This window comes from Arabidopsis thaliana, chromosome 5, assembly GCF_000001735.4.
Source record: "Arabidopsis thaliana chromosome 5, partial sequence".
NCBI classification, from domain to species: domain Eukaryota; kingdom Viridiplantae; phylum Streptophyta; class Magnoliopsida; order Brassicales; family Brassicaceae; genus Arabidopsis; species Arabidopsis thaliana.
In genome coordinates, this window is record NC_003076.8 from 9486415 (window position 1) to 9507825 (window position 21411).

A 21411-nucleotide genomic window follows, 5' to 3' on the forward strand; every position below is an offset into this window, starting at 1 on the left:
TGTATAGTTTAACTTATATTAGGTACTAACTAGATCCGGCCATGCAGAAAATTATACAGCTAAGACTAAAAAGGATATGAATTTCACTTGTTTTTCAATTTTTGATAGTAACTCATACTCCATTGGCAATAAAACTACAAGGCCTTAAATGATTGTGGTTTTTCAAAAACATTTCTCCAAAAAAAAACAGGAAATCTAGTTTTTTGAGTGGTTTTAAGTATGTTTCCAAGACAAATTACAATCCATTTCCATATTTTTTTGGTTTTAAGTATGTTTCCAAGACAAACTAAAATCATCAATTAATTACTTAAATAATTAATTAAGTACCAAAGTTTTTTCTCTCTCTTCTCTTTCTAAATTCTTTCAGAGAGAGAGAAACCTCAAACTCACTTTGCCGTCCGAATTTTTTTCCGGCTACCGTCTTCTCTGATAGGGATTATCGTCTGGCAATTACCAGTTCTTTCCGGTGTTGGCCAGCTCTTGTCCGGTATCATTCAGCTTTCACAGTGATGATGGTCGGCTATGCCGTCAGCGTTCTTTTGCTGCTTTTTGTTTTTTCATAAATTAGCTTTGCTTTCAATAAATCTCATTTGAGATGTGTTGGTGATAATGATAGAGCGGTTTTCGCTTTTTGTTACTTATTATCTAACCTGTTTTTCTTTTTGAGTTTAGAATTGCAGGAAACAAATCAGAGATTTGAGTTGGAAAAAAAAGTGATTTCCGTTGCATATTAACATTACCTTGAGCTGTTGTTTCTCTAATTAGGGCTTCGATTATTTTTACCGGTGAAAACCCATAAGATTCCATGTTTGATTTGTTAATCGACGTTGAATCTTCACCGGAGTCGATGTTTGACGGCGAAGGATGAAGTCGGGAAAACTTTGGATTCTCATCCAGTACGTGTATTGGTTTCTCTCCAGCAGAAGACACGTGGCTTTGGATAGAGACAAAAGATAATATTTCTTCTTCCATAGACGGTTTCTCTGTTGGGCTTTAGTTGGGCCTAATATGTTTCTGTAGCTTTTTTGTTCTGGGGTATTTCATAATCCATGTAATATTTGACTTAAACAATAAAATTATCCCTATTGCGAAAAAAAGACTAAAACCATCAACTACTTTTTTTCATTTTATTTTTGTAAATAAATATATAACCAATAATTGGTAAACATCCATTGTAAATAAGATAACTATATTTTAAATGATAATTGGTAAACATCCATGCACATGTTGTTTGAGGTTTTTTTTTGGTTATACATGTTCAAGGATTTTATTGAAGCACTATATATAATATAAGTTTTAAATTTATTATATACATGCTACATTTAAAAAAGATAAAATATTATCATAAATTTTAAAAAATTCTTAGATATGTAATTTATTATATTTAAAGGTAATTTAAAGAATCATTAGAAACAGATAAAAAAAATAATGTGCTATCCAGGATAATACTATCTTTTTTAAGCGCTGATATAATCATTATTTAATTTTTTTTTTATATTTTTCTTTTAAAAACCCTCCAGCTAATTATCTACAAAAATAATAACACAAATTTAATATTAAAATTATAATTTTTGTCAACAGTATGATTATAATATGGGTTTGAACCATGATAATGACACAATAACAATACAAGTTCAATTAGGCTATTTGGCATGACCAATTTCAAACTAGAGTTGAGAACTTGAGATGTAATTTAATTCATATTAACTCATCACAAAAACGTGTATAAAGTTTTCATTGTTTCAAGTGAAAAATATTTATACATTTGTAAATGATATATGTTTTTAAAAGAACTAGAATGTTGAGAATTTGTAATTTATGCGAAGATACAATAACCGGAAAGTAAAAGATTTCAAACAAACTCGTTTTCACATTTGAATACTCCACCATGTAGTGCTCGCAGCTACGATTCCATCTTGCCCGAAATCTGGTCACTCCAATGAACGTCTTCACCGGAAAATCCACAAGTTACAATGGTCAAAACCATTTTGTCAAAAACAAGTTCCAACAACTATGACTGGAATCTTATACATTTTAAAAGAACACTTGACTTTAGCGTGAAGAGAGTATTTTGGCGTTGGTGCACAGATCTCTCAACTCCTCAGACATCGACCTCTGACTATCTATGGTCTTCTTCTACACAATAATATTACGTACTAACTACTCTGCAAAGGATCTTAGTATTGTTAAATGCAAAGAAGTTGAAACCAAAAGCCCTGAAGGAAAACATGCGATGTTCGGGGCTAAAGAATGAAATAGTTAAGGATCGAACTTTTCTTATTGATCTAACCAGGGATTATAGTATCCGATCACAAGAATATTTCCTTGAGGATTAAGAGTAGCAGCATGATGAAACAGAGGATGACAAGCACGGATGCGCACTTCACCATACCTCCATGTCTCTGCGTTCGCTCTGCCTGTGAAGTTTTTTTATGCGATCCACTTCATTTAGAATTGGGACAAACAAATAGTTGGACATTAATGTTGAAGAGAGAACACTATTTTTACCTTCTGTAGTTGTTTGAGACCATCTTCAACAGTAGTAGCGACGTTTTCGATATTATAGTCTATCCGATCAACTATTGTACCCTGCAATTAAACGGGTTGCTTTGAGTTTGTTTTTCGAAAGGAAGAAGACTCAAAAGCTAGACAAAGAGAATATGGGATTAAATAAGTTTAACCTGATCTATCACAAGTGCAGAAAGATCCTTCATAATTTGAGCAAGATCGTTTACTGATTCTACAACCTGGACAATGACACAGACAACGAAGAAGAAAAAAGATTATGATTGATTGCAAAAGAAAAAAAAAAACGTTGGTGAGCTACAAACAACTAAGAACAAAGACGTAGTGCAAGCACTTGCCTGTTGTATCTCTTTCTCCCTCTCTACAGATACTTCTTCACTCTTTTTTATCTTTGACATCTGATGCTCGTTTAACTAAAAAGGAATCGAGAAAAAATTCCATCAATAAAGAAGACATAAGACGAATGATTGCTTTAAATCGATAGAATGAAACAGGTATAGGAGTCAAACCATATCGCCAAAGTCATCCTCTTCAGGTCTATATCTGTTTCTGCTCAGATTCATCTCTAAATCCATCCCATCCTGATAAATGATAATACATTTCAAGTCAAAGCTTCTTGAGAGGACAGAATAATATACTCTGAAAAAACAAGTACTAAAAGAATCTATCATCTATGAAATCGATGTAAAGAAGTTTCATTTGAGGCGGAGGAGCAGAAAGCAAACAAAAACTTCAAAGAATGAGACACTGCAACATCACATAGTTTCCGGTATAAGAAATGCCAATTACACTAAAATAGATAATAGTTTCATACCTCTTTTTGCTGCCTCAAGCGTTTCAAATATGTTGACTGTTTTTTGCGAAGCTCCATAGAAAGAAGTTGGAGGTCAGTGGCAAGAGACCGCTGTTATTAAACACACATGATAAATCTTAGATAGCAATGGCAAATGCAGCAAAAAGAAAGGAAATGTGTTAAGAGCAGCTTCCATCAAGTCAAAACTACCTGCACATTTTTCCTAACATTTGAATCTTCAGAAGGCCCTGAAGCAGAAAGCCTCTGAAGTTGCTTCTCAGACTTCTTCAATAGAAAAGTTATCTCCTGTGTCAAAGACTCAATATTATGTTGATCTTCTTTACCATCCCCAAACGATGGCATTAACGCCTTGGCATGAGCCTTTCCCAACTCAGCCATTTTAGTCCTTGCACGCTGTATATTCACAGATATCTCCTCAGAGACATCAACCCAAGCTGGTGGTAAGCCCACTGTTATCGCACCTTTACTAAAACATGACCAAAAATATCTCAGTAACTACTAACTCTCAGCTTAACGTAGCTCACAGACATTTACTTCAACTACACTATCAATGATGTATTATCATTCTCATTGCTAAGCTAATCATTTCCAGTTAACCCTAATTGATCAAATTGTTCACCATTTTCACTGATAAAGAGAGAGAAGAGTACCTAGAAGTTCCAGGATCTTCGGTACTAATAGGAGCGTAAGAGCGATTCGGATTCAATAACGAAGTACTCGCCATCTCGATCACCGGACCAACGCCGCCGGATCGTGTTCCCGTCAATGAAGATGACGACAATGGAGCTCTGACGCTTCTCAGAGAGTTTCTGTACTTCCTAAACAGCAACGTACGATTCCTCGTCGCCATGATCGTCAAAATTTGAAATCCCTAGAATCTCAATTTCACATCCAAATTCGAAATCAGCTCCGATCTGAACACAATCGCGGCTTCATCATCGACCGAGAATAAAACCGAACACAAAAATTGGGACTCCGACAAGGAAGTGCTCGGAGAGCGGCGAGATCAAAACTTTTTCCGATGAGGAAAGTAAACTCTCAGATTTGCAAATTGAGGTTTTCACTTTTCACTATTTCCCCAAAACTTAAAACTTTGGAAACAGTAAAAAAAAAAGTTAAAAAACAGTTGCGCGGCTAACTTTGTCCTGTTTCACCAGCTTACCAAATACAAACCAATAATATTTCGACACGTAAGCGTCGTACTAACAGCATGACGTTTTGATATTCCAAAAGGGAAAAACACGGCGGGTAAAAGGTTTAAACGGCATGCATTCGTGCGGGCTGTTAAAAAACAATTTAATACATGTAATAGAACTCATCTCTTCTATGTCTTTCACTCTCTCTCTCTCTCTATATCCAAAGAATTAAAAACCATAATAAAAAAAGAAGATAAAAAGACGAATTCCAGAAAAAAAAGACGCAAAATCGTCGTCGTCGTCTTCGTCTTTGCATTTCGTCGGAATCTTTTGATTCTTGAATCGGAATATCTCTGTTTTTGTTTTATCCGGACTCAAGATCAATTCGGATTCTTGGAATTTATTTGATTTTTTGTTGTTGTTGTTGAAAAAGTGGATTCTTTGGTTTCGATTTGTAATAATCTTCGTAGAAAAAATGGATTCTGATTCTTGGAGTGATCGTCTCGCATCGGCTTCAAGAAGATATCAGCTCGATTTCTTGTCTCGATCTGGTGAGTTTGATAAAAATTATAACTTGGATTTGTTCTTTCTTAATTTGAGATTTGATTGGTTTTGTCTTAAATTTAATCTTGATTCTATTGCAAAAATATCAATGATATTTAGACCTCAAATTTGTTTTCTTTTGAATTGATCAAGGATCGAGATTGACTGTAAGAGATTGACATTTTTGTTACTGTTCTGGTTTTCCGAACAAAATGGGACAAGACATTGATTGTGTCTTGTTCTGAATATTTGAAATGGTGATTGTTCAAATGTTTGTTTTGCTGATATTGAATTTAAGGAAAATGGAGGAAATAAATTCTGTCTTTTGAGGCATTTTACTAATGTGAGGCTTTAGGGATTGATTAAGCGTGTGTGTTTTGTTTCTAGGTTTTGGTATGAACTTAATGTCAAAAGCTGGAATCTTGATGATTCTTGTTTGACTTACAAGTAAATACAAAACTTCTTGTTGGTAAAAACGTTTTTAAAAGCTTTAGTTTCATCTCAAACTTAGACGTCTTTGCCAGGGAAGGTTTTATGATCTACTAGTTTCCATTCGTTTATTTAGATATCTTTGATGTTTCTTCTGAAACCCATTTGTATTGGAACTTCGAGAATGGAACGCGTTTTTAGTATTTCCCATTTTATTTTCTAGGCTTTTGTTTTGTAGTTGTCATTTTATTTTCTAGGCTTTTGTTTTGTAGTTGTCACATTTTCGAATGTTCTCTTGGCCGTGTTTGACTAGTTTCTTCATTTTTGAAAAACGCAGACAATTTCTTGGGGTTTGAGGAGATAGAAGGAGAAGATGACTTCAGGGAGGAGTATGCTTGCCCGTTCTGTTCAGACTATTTTGATATCGTCTCTCTATGCTGTCACATTGATGAAGATCATCCTATGGATGCAAAAAATGGGGTAGATATTTCCTCAATGTTACCTTTCTCTCGTTTTGAATCAAAATCTATTTATTGTTTCATCATATCATTCTTGGTAAGAGCACTGTTCTATGTTTAGTAGTTACTGGTCTTGGATATAAAGAAAGTGAAAGTAACCTAATGAAATGCGTCGAAATAGTATTTGGAATTGCCACTCAGTGTTCCTCAGAGAAGAAATCAACTCTAGGACACTTGTTTATTGCTACAATAGCAAGATTTGTTTTCAATTCTGCGTTTTGACATTGTTAATCTTGTAGGTATGTCCCATTTGTGCGGTGAAAGTGAGCTCTGATATGATTGCTCATATAACCCTACAACATGCAAATATGTTCAAGATATCCTTTTTGCTCTCTCTACCAGTTATATTTTTAACGATCATGTACTTATCTGATTCTTCCAATGAGTTGTGTTAATGATATGAATACTTCCTGATTTATGATTTAGGAAATAGTTTAGGATTTACTTTTCCTAGAGTCTTTTATTTATGTTCTGTTAGAAGTAAGGGTTAGGTTTTGTTTGTGAAACCTAACCAAGCAATTGAGAGCTTTGGAGGATTCTATTGAGTTTATACTCTTGTTGCTTTATTGTTCTATCTTTTCTACTATCATAATAAAGATTTTATCTCTAACAGTTACATTCCTTAACAAAATATTACGTGACGCGGAAAAGGAAATCAAGAAGAGGCGGGGCTCAATCCATGCTATCGATCTTGAAGAGAGAGTTTCCTGATGGAAATTTTCAGAGCCTATTTGAAGGAACATCACGTGCTGTATCCTCTTCTTCTGCCAGTATAGCTGCTGATCCTTTACTGTCTTCATTCATTTCACCAATGGCTGATGACTTTTTCATTTCTGAGTCAAGTCTATGTGCAGACACAAGTTCTGCCAAGAAAACATTGAATCAGAGTTTGCCTGAAAGGTATGCTTCCACATTCTCATTTGGATTACACTTCTGGATGATATCCTCATTGATTTCTTGATCATTCTTGTTAAGTCATCGCATATTACTCATCCTTAGTTTTTATGAGCCTTAATGGAATTTAGTTGATCCCTTGTTTTACCAATAACCTAAAAGCTCTTGTGATCTGAGTGTTTTTTTTGTTGTTGTTGTAGAAATGCAAATTGCAGAGTTTGTTATGATGGTTCTTGTCTTGATCTGTCTTATACAGGAATGTTGAGAAGCAGTCTCTTTCAGCAGAGGATCACAGAGAAAAGTTGAAACAGAGCGAGTTCGTTCAAGGGATATTGAGCTCTATGATTCTTGAAGACGGCTTATAAAGGAGAAACATATTCCGGTAACTTGTCTACGGTTAGATGATTCAGCGATTGGAAAATGTAACGGCTTTGTTGTGTTAAACGCAACAATTGATTTGGGAAAGGGTTTGGGAATAAGCAGAATAATGTAAAAGAGAGACATGATAATGAGTATTATTTTTAACTTATGAACTACATATTTGCTTTAATGAACACTCGAATTGTCTGTACACCGTAGGTCTTACAAAAAGAAACCAAAAAAAGGTATGTATTTGATCATATATTTGCACTGAGTTTTCTGGTCTTACTATGGTGTTTTGTATCAAAAGTTTGATGAAACTATTTGGGGTTAGAAAGATCGCAGAGTTTTAATTTTCGGTTTTGACAAATTAAAAATGTGTAAACCAACCAACTAGACAAGGACATAACCTAAAGGATAAAAATTGAACTAAGAATTGTAGAGCTTTACCCGGAAGGGAGCTCTTCCAGAAATTCTCGAAGGCCCAAGACAAGCTTAGGCCTAGGAGGGGGTTTGGAAATAGTTTTCAACCAGCAATAGACGCGCCTCGGTTAAGACCTCATTAGCTGCGTCATTGCCCCAAGCGCAAAGATGACTTTCTACAGAGTGAGAGCCTCTTAATTTATAGCCAAGCAAAACCTATGAAGCCAATATATGCTTCCGATGTGGGACTTTTTGGTGTACCAAACAATATAATGTACACGTCGTCACTTGAGTTCCTGATATTTCTGTTTTGTCCATATTGAAAACAGGTTTCTAACCTAAGGCATAACAGATTGAGACTAATTGAATGGTAGGGGCTGCGCGAACGCAAACCCCTTCTGCCACAAATAATGACGTAGGATCCTCCTCAAGGGAAGACCTTAGGCATAGCACCCCAACGGTATGTGCAATGCGGTCACTAGCCTAGGCCACTCGTCTTGTTGATCGCGAGTAGACCCCGTCCAGGTAAGTAATTTGCTCGAAACGTCTGCTTCTCTATATATACTCTGCGTCCCCTTGTCATTATTTTGGATCTAAGCGATGTGGGACTATTTTTGTCAACACATCGTCGTTTTTTAAGCTCCTGGTTTCCAACAACGTACTACATGAGTTTTTTTTGTTGTACACATGGGCCGGATGTTCTAGGCCCAGTCAATGTCTGCGTTAGTTGTTTAGTTGTTGTTACTTCAATATTGATGACCACAGAATAAATTCAGAATCGGAAGAGTGACAACACAATATATTTTCGTATTGACTACTATTGTTCTTTCTGTCTTTGTTGATCTCCTGACCTCTACGAAGACAAAACATCTAGTAGAACTTTAAGCAATGTATTTGCATTGAAGTCTTAATACTAAATTATCCCCCAAAACGTTATGCCAAAAAAAGAAGAAGAAGAGGCAACCTTATATTTCTAGCCCATATCCATAAATATGAGAATTAAGAGAGTTGTATAGATTTGTTGATTGATTGATATAAGAATTTGTTCAGAGAATATGAAAGAGTAGTGTGTACATTTTGCCTATTGCCTCAAACACTTCTTTGAGCCGGATATTAATAGTGAGAACTATATTATTTTTTAGTATGTGCATTTTGTTTTTGTAACCAAGATGTTTCGAGTTTTGGGTTGGAGACCATAACATGTTAATTAGTCTTTTCTCCGCTAACAAAACTCGAACTTGATACCTTGAGGCGCACTTTGTTTGGAAGCTCCACTCGAACTTGAGAACTTAATAGACCATTTTCTTTCAAGCATTGTGTCATCCAATTGATTTTTAAAGATCCAGCAATCGTTTTAAAGTGTTGGAAATACCAAAATTTACAATCCAAGGAACTATAATCTTACTAGTATTGATCTAAAACTATAAATAATTATATAGTCAATTAGATAGACACTTAGTTGCTATCACAACATTCGCTGTTATGTTACCACAACAATCTATTCAAGGCCAAAGTGTTTACGTCGGGAGAGACAGTAGACCTTGTTTACTATTCTTAATGTTCCATTCCCAAAGATAAAGTAGACACTTGAGGACCCTTTCCAAAGCCCTAAACAAATCAAAAGTGTTTTCCAAGTACATCAAATCATTATCATCTTAACCTCTTTTGTCGTCTTGTGTCCAATCTTTAATAATTATGCTAAGCATTGTTATTATCTATTTATGTATATCGTAACTAAGTAACACCCTTAGATATCTAAACAGAGATAAACATGTCATTAGTGAAAGTGATGTTTGGTCTGTGTCTCCTACTAATTAGGAAGCAAATGAAATGATTTCTTCCACTTAGCAATTTAATTAACTTGATTAAATTCTCCCCCAAAAGAGCTAATAACTGCCTCAACTTAAAACTATGCACTTAAGGGTCTTAATTGTTACAAAATTAGTAATAAACGGTCCCATTTCGGATGCAATAATCCATTTATTATTAAGATCCATTGAATTGGACCACTAAAACGTATACATACACACACACATAATCATAAATATATCAAAAGAAACTATCTATCTAAGCAAAGCTATACTTTTACAGGTTGGTGTGTTCACTGTGTTTGGCAAAAAGGGTCATGTTCATTTTTAAAAGTTGGTACTTAGATTTCTGTATTTTCAATGTCAATAAAGAGACATTCTTGATTTTTTTTCTTCTAAAAGATATGATAATAATACATGCAATGTAGATATTATTATCCCCACTAGCTAAAATCTTATAACAGCATATTTATAGATCATGGAAAATAATTCAATATTTTTGTCTATTTATGGGGGAGATGACATGTAGTTAAATAGTGCAAAACTAATTTTAGTGTAAAAGTTGAAAGAAGAGAAGAAAAAAGTGGAGGTTCAGAAATTGATGTGTGCTTTTTATGAACTGAAAACTTTATGTGCCTAATCCTCACTTTAGCCAGCATGTTTCTGGGCTGCCTTTTTTAGTGGGCCATTTGATTTCGGCCCGAGTATTTATTTTAATGTAATCCTTAATCTAAACCATTGATTTTATAATTAGCCACGTCGATCGAAAATACGCGCCTATTTTTTCTTTCCTATGGTTAGGATCCGAAGCTTGGGTTTGAATATATTTTTATACTAGTTTTCAAAAACTACTGAAATATGCATGCCCAAAGTTATAAATGACTGCAAAAATTTTGTTATATCAAAGTTTCACCCAATAATAAGTTATGTATAGTAATAAATAGGATGAAATCATTAAAAAGATTTTATGATATAAAATGAGATAAATTTGTGGAATCTACAAATCATGCATGTACTTATATTTTATAGATGGATAGGGGATACTAATGTTTGTGATATGCAGAGAGTTAATTCTCAGCTATAGAATTATAAATGTTTTAGATTGGATTTTGTAATCATGTTTTTTTCAAGTATTAACATTAATTAAGGATAATATAAATGTAACAACATAAATTTAACTTCTTCATATGCACTAATAATTGTATTGAATCATTATTTAATGTCAATATGTTACGAAGTAAAAGTTATTGGGAAAAAATCGACTAGTAGATTCATACATTGGAAAACAGGTATTATGCGAATGTGACTACGAAACAAACTTATAGTTTGGAAACAGTGGATTGATTTGATGAAAAAATATATATAAATCCCGTATGCGAAGTATATAAATTTATTAGAATTTATATACTTCACATAAGTTAGTTTGAAATTCTCCTAAATGATAAAAGTATGTATTCAAAAATATTTATATAGTTTTAATGTCCATGTTTCATAATCCGATTAGTCAGTACCTAATGATCAAAATTTATTGAAAATATTTTATTGAAATCACACACTACTCTACACAAATATTCTTAGGATCCATTACATAAATGGAAAATAGTTGTAACTTTTATAGAATAAAAGAAAAAGATAAATTATTTTATTCCACTCATTAATATAAAATAGTTTATGGAATATTTTTTCCTTACAATATCCTCAGCTGTGTTGTTAATAGAATAAGTATCCATATTTGTCCAGATTTTCAGCATAAATGGTATAAAATACTTCTCAATATTTTATTTCCCTAACATTTACTCCTCTTATTGTATAATCATTTGCACCCTTACATATATTTTTATCCAACCTAATCAAAATTTTCTCTTCTCTGATCCATAAAACTATACAAAAAAAAATAGTAATTAAGAGATTAAAACTATACTAAAATTTTCCTTCTTTTAAATTTTGTTTTGTTTTTAAGTTTATAAGGACAAATTACACATATTGCCACGAACGGTAACAAAGAAAAGGAAACGAACCTGGGACGTTTGGAGTCAGGTTCGGAGCGTATTTCGCCATCTTTCTTCTTCTCCCCTAAATTTTATCTTTTAGAGAGAGAAAAAAAGTGAGAGCCGAGAAAGTGAGGGAAAATTTTCATTTCAAAACACCTTTTCTTCTTCTTCTTCTTCGTCTTCTTCTCCCTTTATAAACACCGCAATTTTCTCTGCATCTCATAATTTCACCAGAATCTCAGATGGCGACGACATCGGAGATCAACAATGATCTTTCGTTTTCCGTTGTATCGATTGTTGAAGATGTTCTTCAACAACATAGTAGCCGATCAAGCGACGTCGGTTTGGTTTCCAGAAAAGTTGAAGAATCTTGTGAGTCTCTTGTTGCTTTTGTATTTTCTTAGATCCGTTCTTCAATTCTGGGTTTCAAAGAAATTAGGGACGAACTTTGTGATTTTTGTTGACGAAATCTAAAGATAGCTTGAGAAAAATTCGAATTCTGGTTCACGATGATATTGAAATTATCGATGTAGGAATTGTTCTGGTCACGGATTTATGATTGATAATTGTTATGTAGCTTTGAGAAGATATGAAGCTGCTGGGTGGCTTAGAGATATGATCGGAGTTTCCAATGGTAAAGATTTTCCAGGAGAGCCTTCTGAAGAAGAGTTTAGGCTTGGATTGCGAAGTGGGATCGTTCTTTGTAATGTTCTTAACAAAGTTAATCCTGGATCAGTCTCAAAGGTAAAATATCTGTTGATGTCAACCTTATGTGATCCATGTGGAGAATTAACATCTCTTTTACAGGTCGTTGAAGCGCCGGACGATGTTGCAGATGGAGCTGCACTTTCAGCTTTTCAATACTTTGAAAACATAAGGAATTTTTTAGTAGCTATAGAGGAAATGGGGTTGCCATCATTTGAAGCTTCAGATATGGAGAAGGTAGAAAAAACTTAAGGTTTTTAAGGAAGGATAGAGAGGTGTTGGTTTTTATTTGATTGATTTGTTGAATATGTTTTTATCAGGGAGGCAAGTCTATAAGGATAGTGAACTGCATTCTTGCCCTTAAGTCTTATAGTGAGTGGAAACTGAAAGGTGAAAATGGTCCATGGAGGTATGGATCTAACATGAAACATAACTTTGGATCGAGAAAACTATTTCTGAGAAAAAGTTCAGAGCCATTTGTTAGTTCTATATCGAGAACTCAGTCGACGGATATGTTATCAACTGATCAACCTCTGAGTTCTGATGTAAGTGAAAAATTCCTGCATAGTGGAAATGTTTGTTTCTATGGCATGGATTGGGGTTGTTGATCAAAGTGTTTACTTTTCAGGGAGATTCTAGATCCATAAATGGGCTTGTTCGGTCATTCATTGCAGACAGAAAGCATGAAGATATTCCAAATGTAATAATTCTGCTCTTAATAGTTTTTTGGCAGTTCACTTGTTTAATGAAAGCGCTGCAAATTGATCTGTATAAGCTCACCATTCGTAGGCTCAGGAATTGTTAGCAAGACTAGTAGACACCATTTCGCAGATTCTTATTGAGAAATCTGATTTCTTTTTATACTTAAAATTCCCAGGTTGTAGAGTCTGTGTTGAACAAAGTTATGGAAGAAGTCCAGCAGCGTTTATCAATCCACAATGAAATGGTGAGGGGCAAATGATGTCAACTATGATGTCAATTTCTTTTGGAGTGAATACAATCAGTCTGAGGTTTTGACCGATCGATCTTTCAATTTTTTTCAGATGAAATCAAGTTCAAAGCCTATTCCAGAAGATGATTCATCCTGTGAGACAGTGGTCCGGTCTCAGCTGTGTGATGCAAGACAACATGAGGAAGCAGAAGAAAATAGTCCGCCCCAGGTTGTGGAAAAAAAGTTTCAAAGGACAAATTTTGAACATCACGAAGAACAAAAGATTCTTCTGAATCAACAAAAACACATCCAGGTAAGTTCCATTTTGTATGGCGTTGGAGGATCTAGCAACCATATTATGAAAGGGGTTTCTGATTCTTTTTTCCATTCTCTTTATAGCAATCACAAATTAGATGGGACTTTAAACATTGTTTTATTGCTTACAGGAGTTGAAGCAAACCTTATACACTACAAAAGCAGGAATGAAATTGCTGCAGATGAAGTATCAAGAAGATTTCTTTCATCTAGGTGCCAACTCAGATCACGTTCTTGTTGAGGCCTCAATGCTCAATCAGTGAATATTTAATCTGTCATTCTTTTGTGTTTGGTCACACAGGCAAGCATTTAAATGGTTTAGCTTATGCGGCTACGGGATACAAAAGGGTTCTTGAAGAAAACCGTAAACTGTACAATCTAGTGCAGGATCTAAAAGGTAACTTGACATAAGAAATTGATTTGTGTCAGTCATACTTCGAGGATCTTGAATCACTAAGACAGCTCCTTTAATCTGCGTAATGACCTCATACTTGGTAATGTTTAGGAAACATACGGGTGTACTGTCGAGTTAGGCCGTTCTTGCCTGGGCAAGAAAGTGGTGGTTTGAGTGCCGTGGAAGACATAGACGAAGGGACCATCACGATCAGAGTTCCATCAAAGTATGGGAAAGCAGGACAAAAACCATTTATGTTCAACAAAGTCTTTGGTCCTTCTGCAACACAAGGTTAGAAGGCTTTGATTTTTTTTGCCCCTGTAATGTTTAGTTTGTTGCGCTGTGAATAACATAAGGGAATGAATCCATTGTTCTTCAGAGGAAGTGTTTTCAGACATGCAGCCTTTGGTACGGTCGGTTCTCGATGGCTACAATGTCTGCATCTTCGCTTATGGCCAAACCGGGTCAGGGAAAACTTTTACCATGGTAAGAACTACTACTATACTTGTCTTCCAATCTATTTTTAGATGATTAGATTGTTTTTGATTCAATATACTATGGTTTTAATTTATCTTTATACTCTAGACAGGGCCTAAGGAACTGACTGAAGAGAGCCTAGGTGTGAACTACAGGGCACTGGCAGATCTGTTTCTTCTATCAAATCAAAGAAAAGACACGACCAGCTACGAAATCTCAGTTCAGATGTTGGAAATTTACAACGAGCAAGTCAGAGATCTACTTGCCCAAGATGGCCAGACTAAAAGATATCCTTTGGGTTAATAAAAGTTTGACTGTGTCTTGGTCATTTAAAATCTCTGAGATACTTAGGTTTTGTTTGTTCCTTAACTCTTGATTACGTTAGAGATCAGAAACAACTCTCACAATGGAATCAATGTACCGGAAGCAAGTCTAGTGCCTGTCTCATCGACGGATGACGTTATACAGCTAATGGATTTGGGACACATGAATCGTGCAGTGAGCTCTACAGCCATGAATGACAGAAGTAGTCGATCTCACAGGTTTGTTTTTCCTTATATTCTTCTATTCTGACATGAGTACTCTCTTGCATAACTCGGTCTAACCTCAATTCTTCATATCTTTGGCAGTTGTGTAACTGTTCATGTTCAAGGCAGAGACCTCACATCTGGCTCTATCCTCCATGGTTCTATGCATCTGGTTGATCTTGCAGGAAGCGAGAGAGTGGACAAGTCTGAGGTGACTGGAGACAGACTGAAGGAGGCTCAACACATCAACAAGTCCCTCTCGGCTCTTGGAGATGTCATCTCCTCGCTTTCCCAGAAGACTTCTCATGTGCCTTACAGAAACAGTAAACTCACTCAGCTGCTGCAGGACTCCCTCGGTGAAATTCTCAAAACCCTCTTAACTTATTGCATTTGGGTATAGCCACGCACTTGAATCTTATACAACAGTTTTCCACATTATCAGGAGGATCAGCCAAGACACTTATGTTTGTCCACATAAGTCCAGAACCTGACACTCTCGGAGAAACTATTAGTACTCTGAAGTTTGCTGAACGAGTGGGGAGTGTTGAGCTAGGCGCTGCTCGTGTGAACAAAGATAACTCAGAGGTTAAGGAGCTTAAAGAGCAGGTTCGTAAACATTACACCTTGACTAGACTTTGGTTGTTCTGCATACTCATTTGCTGTTTTCGTTCATTCTTGCCATAAGTATATCATATCAGTAATCTGATACTGTCTTGTGGTTTTCAGATTGCTAATCTTAAGATGGCTCTAGTGAGGAAAGGAAATGGTAATGATGTACAACCAACAGCTATACCAATCAACCGTGAGAGAATATCGAGAAGAAGATCACTCGAAACTCCTACTATTCGACCCAAATTACCTACCATGGGAAACACATCAAACAACAGTAGGCCCCAGATCATGGATCTAAGTGGACCAGAGGTATGCTTTGGCTTCTTTAAGGAGCAACCAAAGTTGCTGATTTAAACTAACTAGAATCTATAAGTTTATGTCATTATGTGTAGATATGTAATACATATAGGCTTTGAAACGGTTGCAGGCTTTTAACGACAGTACTGCATCTTCAAGAAGACACAGCTTAGATATCCATGAGCTAATGAAATCTTCTTCTCCGGCTTGGCCGAGGCAGCCACTCAATGGAAAAGACGAGGACAGAGAATCTAAGTCGGGCGAGTGGATCGATAAGCATGAAGAATTAATTCAAAATCAGAATCCAAATTCTCCCGAGCAATTCTACCAGTCAATGGTCCCTCAACAACAATCACTGTATGTAATACATTTTATAATTTACATGTATCTCTCTACATATGCTTAGTCTTGATCTTTACTATCTTTCAAATGACAGATATGGTGGGAAACAAGATTTCGAAGTGCAGAGTATTACAGATAACGAATCTGATGAAGCCGCAACAAGCGATTGCTCAGATTCCGATTTGCTGTGGCGATTGAGCGTTCAAGTGAATGTTCCCAAAGTTTCTAATATCCAAAACTCAGCAAACCCCAAACCAAAGAAAATTCAGCCCAGAACTGCTAAACTCTCAGAAACTAGGTAACAAATATATACTTTTTTACAAGTCTTTGCAGCTAATGTACTGATATAATCGGGAACTTTTGTCTATTTCTTGTGGCAGAAGTTTAATTCCATCGCTGATCCCAGCACCAAGCAAGAGACCTCCTAACACAGTAAATTCACAGCCGCAGCGACCAACGAGAGATGGAAAACGCAGACTGAGTTTAGGCACATGAACACACCAGTTTTGTAAAGAGTTTAAAAAGGAAGGAGACAAATATTTGTTGTTTTGTATATTGTGAGAGAAAGCTTTCTCTGTTGTGGCCGCTCTTATTGTGCCATTAAGGTAAAAATCTCAAATTTGCTGTTTTGAGTGTACAAAAAATGATTCCTTATTATACAATCTTCTTTTGGATTCTTAACTTATATAATTATTTGAGCAATCCATATGCTTTTGATCAAGTAAAGTGGCACATGTAAGTCTACAAAATTTTCCATCAAAATTGTTGCTTTCCCAAACAAGCAAAGAAAAGTCATATCTTCTTAGCATCCTTGTTAAAGAGTGCACAAATCATTCTATGTCACAGTTGTGTAACTTATTATGCGAGTAAGCTATTGGATGCAATGCTAAGTCGCTCTGCTGCAATTTTCATCATATGCTTTCCTTCTACAGTCAAGCTCGTGCTTCGTGAGGACTGCACATTTACGAGGTAAAACTCATCAGCACGTGGTTTTGCGGTTTGCGATAACGTTAAGAGGGTAGAAAATGATACCTGCAATGTGTAAACGTTCTGCAGAATCAAATCAATCTCTGACTTGGATGATGATATTATCTTCCTAACTTTGACATCGTTGTGCATCAGCAGGATCACAGAGACAATGCATTGTATCAAATTCAATGAGTCTCGACCACTCTCCCTGTCTTGAACCGATTCCAATGCTTTTACATTTTCACTAACCATAGATCGCATTCTTTTCAGAACCTGTTCTGTGAGTTTGGAGCTCCGGTCGAACAGGAAGTAGCAAGGTAATAAATAGTACAGACATGTTTGCATATAAAGGTAAGATCTCTCTTTATCTTCTGGTATACACTGCAAGAAGAAGAGCGGAGAGAGATGTGTCAATCGATCACATTGACTATATCGATCAAATATCCCGGTAAAGTATTTAAAAGGGAAGTGCTCACATTGACTATATCGATCAAATATCCCGGTAAGAATTCACTTAGAGTGGTTACACTGATTTCAGAAAGTCTTGTAGGTTTAGAGTCTAACGCGCAGATCATCCTGAGTATAGCACACCCATTGTCCAACGCAGGCTTCAAAATCTGCAACCAAGAGGAAACATCTCATTAAGTATTTACCATCCTATTATATAAGAATGTTAATATGTCTTCACAAACTTACTATTTGTTCGACAAAAACTTTCTCTAGAATCTGGAGGACAAGAGAGCTATCACCCATTTCTGACAAATATGAGCACACAAGGTTTGTAAGTGTTTTAAATGTGCCACAATTTGCCTTCCTCTCATCACACTCAATCGCCGAGTTCAGTTTCTCTGCATGAATATATAGGCATAAGGTAAGCTATCACAAAGCCTAAAAGCATGATCATCTCTCAAATAAGCTCATAACCAAAAGTTCAATAGAAAACTTGCAGATTCCAGACAAGACCTGGGACAACTTTGAAACGTGAAATCAAGGTAATGAAGAAGCTAAAATGATCTGTAATCTGAATATATCCACCTCTATAGGCAGTTTGAAGAATTTCCACTATCCGATACAACACAGCTGGTTCAAGTTGTTCATCTGCATTATACGGTATTTGGTCATCATTCTGTCATCAACTTTTATAAAGTTGAGTCATCAAGAAATGTGAGATACTCACATAAACAGCATGAAACTATTGCTTTCAGCATAGGGGAGCTGAAATTGTCTATGATGAAGTAGTAAAGGAAACAGAGAGCCACTTCTTGTACTTCCCTAGGGAGACTTACAAAAGGTCCACCTGGCACCTCACCTGTAGGATTTTAAAAGATGAAAAAACGACAAGACCTATATTAGTTTAGTGACACTAAGAATCTCATAACATGTTTTTTTTTGCAACAAGAATTCCACCTTCTCCATGAAAAGGGATGAAGAAGCTTCTTATCTCTTCTTCAAATGTTGGAGAAGCATTCAGACATCCAACTCGCGCAAGGTCGAGCAAAAGTTGCAAAACAACCTGTAAATAAATTACAAAAACGGTAAAAATGAGAGGTTACTGGATTGACAAAGAATTGTATGAGTTATGTGTTAGCACCTTGGTAGATACATGATGCTTATCACCCAACTGGTTAAGCAGTGATGGAAGTTTGTTGACCCAAGCGCGCTGGTAGTTATTTACGGTTGGATCATTGGGATAAAGGATATCTCCATTCTGCGAAGATTACAAGAAACAGATTTAGATTTCAATGCGCACGGAAAGTTAGACTCGGTTTAAACATATCATGTAAAAACATTACTTACAGGGATAATCAAATCTTTAACAACTGAAATGCAGGCTAATTTAAGTGAAGACTCTGGTTTGCAATTGTTGAAGGTAATAGTAAATGCCTGAAAATTATAAACGTAATATCAACAATCATATATACATGAAGTTAGTGCTAGCTATCAAAGGAACTAAGAACATATATCCTCCTGACAAACCTGCATAAGATTATCTCTCCGATCACGGTCCACCCTCAGAAGAAGTTTTGGAACAAAGGGCAAGAGTGCAAGTAAAGTCTTATCAAGACTATTGCTTCTGGTGATCTGGAAAATAGATACAATATCAGATGAAAACTAATAAGCTTGAGTTATTCATTAATGTGAAGTAATGAGAGCTAACCTTTCCTAGTAAGGCATTCTCAATAAATTCTAGAAATCTATTGGAAAGATCACAAGGAAGGTGGCTCCATTCACTTACTTCCAAAAAGATTTCTGTCAATACACCATTGTTCTGTCAACAAACAATCGACTAGAGTTAGGAAGAATACAAATACAAACAAAGAGCAGAAAGAGTAAAGAGTTGTGATTCATTACCTCTACAGAAAAATTGTTTTCGTGATTAAGTGGAAAAGAACCAAGTAACTTTTTCGATAACATTGATGCAATGTCACGATCCAGTATCATCAGAGTATTTTCTTCAGGTGAAGGTAGCCATTTAGTGTGTCTTTGAGTGTGCCTACGAATGGAAAACTTGATTGCATAACCTATGCTACGAAGTATATGGCGGATGCAATCAAATGATTCTTTATTGATTCTTTGCGAAGCATGAATTAATGGAAGGAAATCTTGGAAACAATTGATTAAGACTGCAACAATCTCCTTCAGTATCCCAGAGACATGGGCAAAACCTATAAGAACCAGTAGAAAAATAGTCAGACTACTGTAAACTTCATCATGAAAAATCATAAATTATTGATGAGAAAAGAAGACAGATGGAATATACGAACACATTCTTTCGCAGCATCTTGCTCACAGGCGAGTAGCGTTTCATACTGTAAAAGTCCCTACAAAAGATCAAAAAGGGCACAAAATGTAAAAACAAACAGTGACAATAGGGAAACAGAACAGAACAATATACATTGCTATGCTACTTCGTGGCATGTGTGAAGCAAGAACTTTGAAGTCATCTGGAGTGAAAATGATTAGATACCTTTTTCTTTGATTCATTGTCGCTCTGATCACATGGCAACAGCGACAAGCAATCTGCCAACCCCAAAAGAACTACCTTAAGCTTCTTTTTATCTTGTATATAAAAATGGTTATTATGAATAACATCCTTGTAGTTTTCGAGAATCTGCATCAAGTAACAGATAGAAATTTCAGGGAACGTCTTTGCAAGAATACTACAGGAAAAAGTTGGAGATCTAAGTAGAGACCTTTTCAGCATATAAGGAGAAGGTAGGCGAGTAAAACTCCAAAACAAGGCGGAAAAATTTGAAAGCCATCAAACGAACTTCAATAGATGACTTAGTCATAGCGGTAAATATGTATGGCATCAAACTTGAAACCATAAGACCCTTGTTAATATCCTACATAGATTCACACAGAGAAATCAGCTGTTAGATTCATAAGCACCAGCTCATACATCATATATAAGAAGGATAACTTAACACAACAAAGTAAGAGAAACCAATGTAAGCAGAAACAGTAAGAAGAAGAAAGGAACACATACCTCTTTACAAGCAAGAAAGATCCCAGTCAATAGTGTATAAAAATCGTCTCTTACTAACTTATCATCATCAGTAATGAGTTCTCTAAGTTTATGTGTAGTAGCATATTTATTTGACAGCAGCTCTGCAGGATGATGTTTTAAAAGATCTTTGATACCATGTAATGCATCTACATAGACAAAACCAAAACTGATCACAAAGTCGCAGGTTTCATATTTTCATCAACCAAAAACATGAGAACACACCCAAAAAAAGTACCTTTGCGAACTTTAGCATTGGGATGCCCAGTTCGGTTCTTAAGCTCAAGCAAGGTCAAACCTTTCTTACTTGTAGCGAAGCCATCTCTTTCTGCTGCCACACTTTGCTCATGAAGTATAATTGCTGCAATAGAAAAAAAAGCAATTTCTCATAGGAAGAAGTTAAAAAGTTTGAAGTTGCAGGAGAAAGCTTATACCTTTGGATTTAATCTCTGTGTTAGTTGCATTATTTGGTGGAGGTAATTTTCTCCCGAGCTTTCTCTTGATTTTCTGAAAACAGACAAAGTTACTTAAAGCCCTAAAAACAGAATAGTGTTACTTAAAACCATAAAGAAACAGAACCTTGAAATCGATTCCTTTCTTTTGCTGCTTCCTTGCAGGAGCCTTGGAGCGAGACATTTATTTTGTATCTTTGTAAATCAAATCAAAGCCTAGGAGCTGGTTACGAAGGAAGAAGAACCAACCCGGAGAACTGAGAATTTTGATGGTGATGAAGATGATGATGAATCGAGAGAGAAATTGAGGTTTAAGAAGATTTTTGATTGATTCTTAAAATAAATCAACATCCAAAACCGGGTTACCGAAACGATTTAACTAAACCAGAGATATGAGGAACTGAGAGGAGTAAACCATGTTATCGATGAATCTTCCTCTT

The 21411-nt window shown here is 35.7% G+C and overlaps 5 protein-coding genes, 1 long non-coding RNA gene and 2 other non-coding genes across 10 annotated transcripts; 2 read left to right on the forward strand and 6 right to left on the reverse strand.

Moving 5' to 3' along the window:
* Nucleotides 1-459: 459 nt before the first annotated feature.
* AT5G26970 (uncharacterized protein) lies at nt 460-1042 on the reverse strand. The gene has a single exon (NM_122579.2). It carries the CDS (start codon nt 970-972, stop codon nt 646-648), a length of 327 nt encoding a protein of 108 aa, NP_198049.1. The 5' UTR covers nt 973-1042; the 3' UTR covers nt 460-645.
* Nucleotides 1043-1718: 676 nt separating this feature from the next.
* On the reverse strand, nt 1719-4678 carry SYP41 (syntaxin of plants 41). Of its 3 annotated transcripts, none has more exons than NM_001036873.2 (9): nt 3991-4678; nt 3530-3806; nt 3341-3430; nt 3036-3107; nt 2865-2939; nt 2682-2747; nt 2509-2589; nt 2032-2417; nt 1719-1947 (listed from the first exon to the last, which is right to left on the reverse strand). In NM_001036873.2, the coding sequence occupies exons 1-8, from the start codon at nt 4188-4190 to the stop codon at nt 2310-2312; spliced, it is 969 nt and encodes a 322-aa protein (NP_001031950.1). In that variant the 5' UTR covers nt 4191-4678; the 3' UTR covers nt 1719-1947; nt 2032-2309. The 3 variants fall into 3 exon arrangements, with proteins under 3 accessions (NP_001031950.1, NP_198050.1, NP_001331924.1); NM_001343989.1 differs by having other exon boundaries at nt 1733-2165; nt 2291-2417; nt 3991-4417; NM_122580.4 differs by having other exon boundaries at nt 1719-2417.
* AT5G26990 (Drought-responsive family protein) lies at nt 4142-7550 on the forward strand. The gene is made up of 5 exons (NM_122581.3): nt 4142-5027; nt 5786-5928; nt 6206-6283; nt 6604-6866; nt 7117-7550. Exons 1-5 carry the CDS (start codon nt 4952-4954, stop codon nt 7223-7225), a joined length of 669 nt encoding a protein of 222 aa, NP_198051.1. The 5' UTR covers nt 4142-4951; the 3' UTR covers nt 7226-7550.
* A 117-nt stretch (nt 7551-7667) lies between these two features.
* U4.8 lies at nt 7668-7816 on the reverse strand. The gene has a single exon (NR_142747.1). It is a non-coding gene; the product is annotated as an other RNA (small nuclear RNA).
* Nucleotides 7817-8016: 200 nt separating this feature from the next.
* U1.9 lies at nt 8017-8180 on the reverse strand. The gene has a single exon (NR_142748.1). It is a non-coding gene; the product is annotated as an other RNA (small nuclear RNA).
* On the reverse strand, nt 8017-8601 carry AT5G04325. The gene has a single exon (NR_142749.1). It is a non-coding gene; the product is annotated as an other RNA (long non-coding RNA).
* A 2923-nt stretch (nt 8602-11524) lies between these two features.
* ATK4 (kinesin 4) lies at nt 11525-16759 on the forward strand. Its single transcript, NM_122582.2, has 19 exons — nt 11525-11814; nt 12020-12186; nt 12250-12384; nt 12468-12692; nt 12776-12847; nt 13025-13093; nt 13191-13391; nt 13525-13606; nt 13695-13790; nt 13899-14078; nt 14167-14273; nt 14373-14551; nt 14645-14806; nt 14894-15147; nt 15234-15397; nt 15518-15712; nt 15831-16057; nt 16137-16340; nt 16423-16759. The coding sequence occupies exons 1-19, from the start codon at nt 11685-11687 to the stop codon at nt 16535-16537; spliced, it is 2964 nt and encodes a 987-aa protein (NP_568491.1). The 5' UTR covers nt 11525-11684; the 3' UTR covers nt 16538-16759.
* Nucleotides 16760-16900: 141 nt separating this feature from the next.
* On the reverse strand, nt 16901-21155 carry AT5G27010 (ARM repeat superfamily protein; the record flags this gene model as incomplete). The annotated part of the gene is made up of 19 exons (NM_122583.1): nt 16901-16996; nt 17075-17392; nt 17488-17628; nt 17708-17859; nt 17975-18109; nt 18189-18320; nt 18419-18524; nt 18603-18719; nt 18809-18895; nt 18989-19093; nt 19170-19280; nt 19364-19677; nt 19773-19833; nt 19980-20123; nt 20206-20358; nt 20502-20668; nt 20758-20880; nt 20954-21026; nt 21099-21155. The coding sequence occupies 19 exons, from the start codon at nt 21153-21155 to the stop codon at nt 16901-16903; spliced, it is 2592 nt and encodes an 863-aa protein (NP_198053.1).
* Nucleotides 21156-21411: the final 256 nt, after the last annotated feature.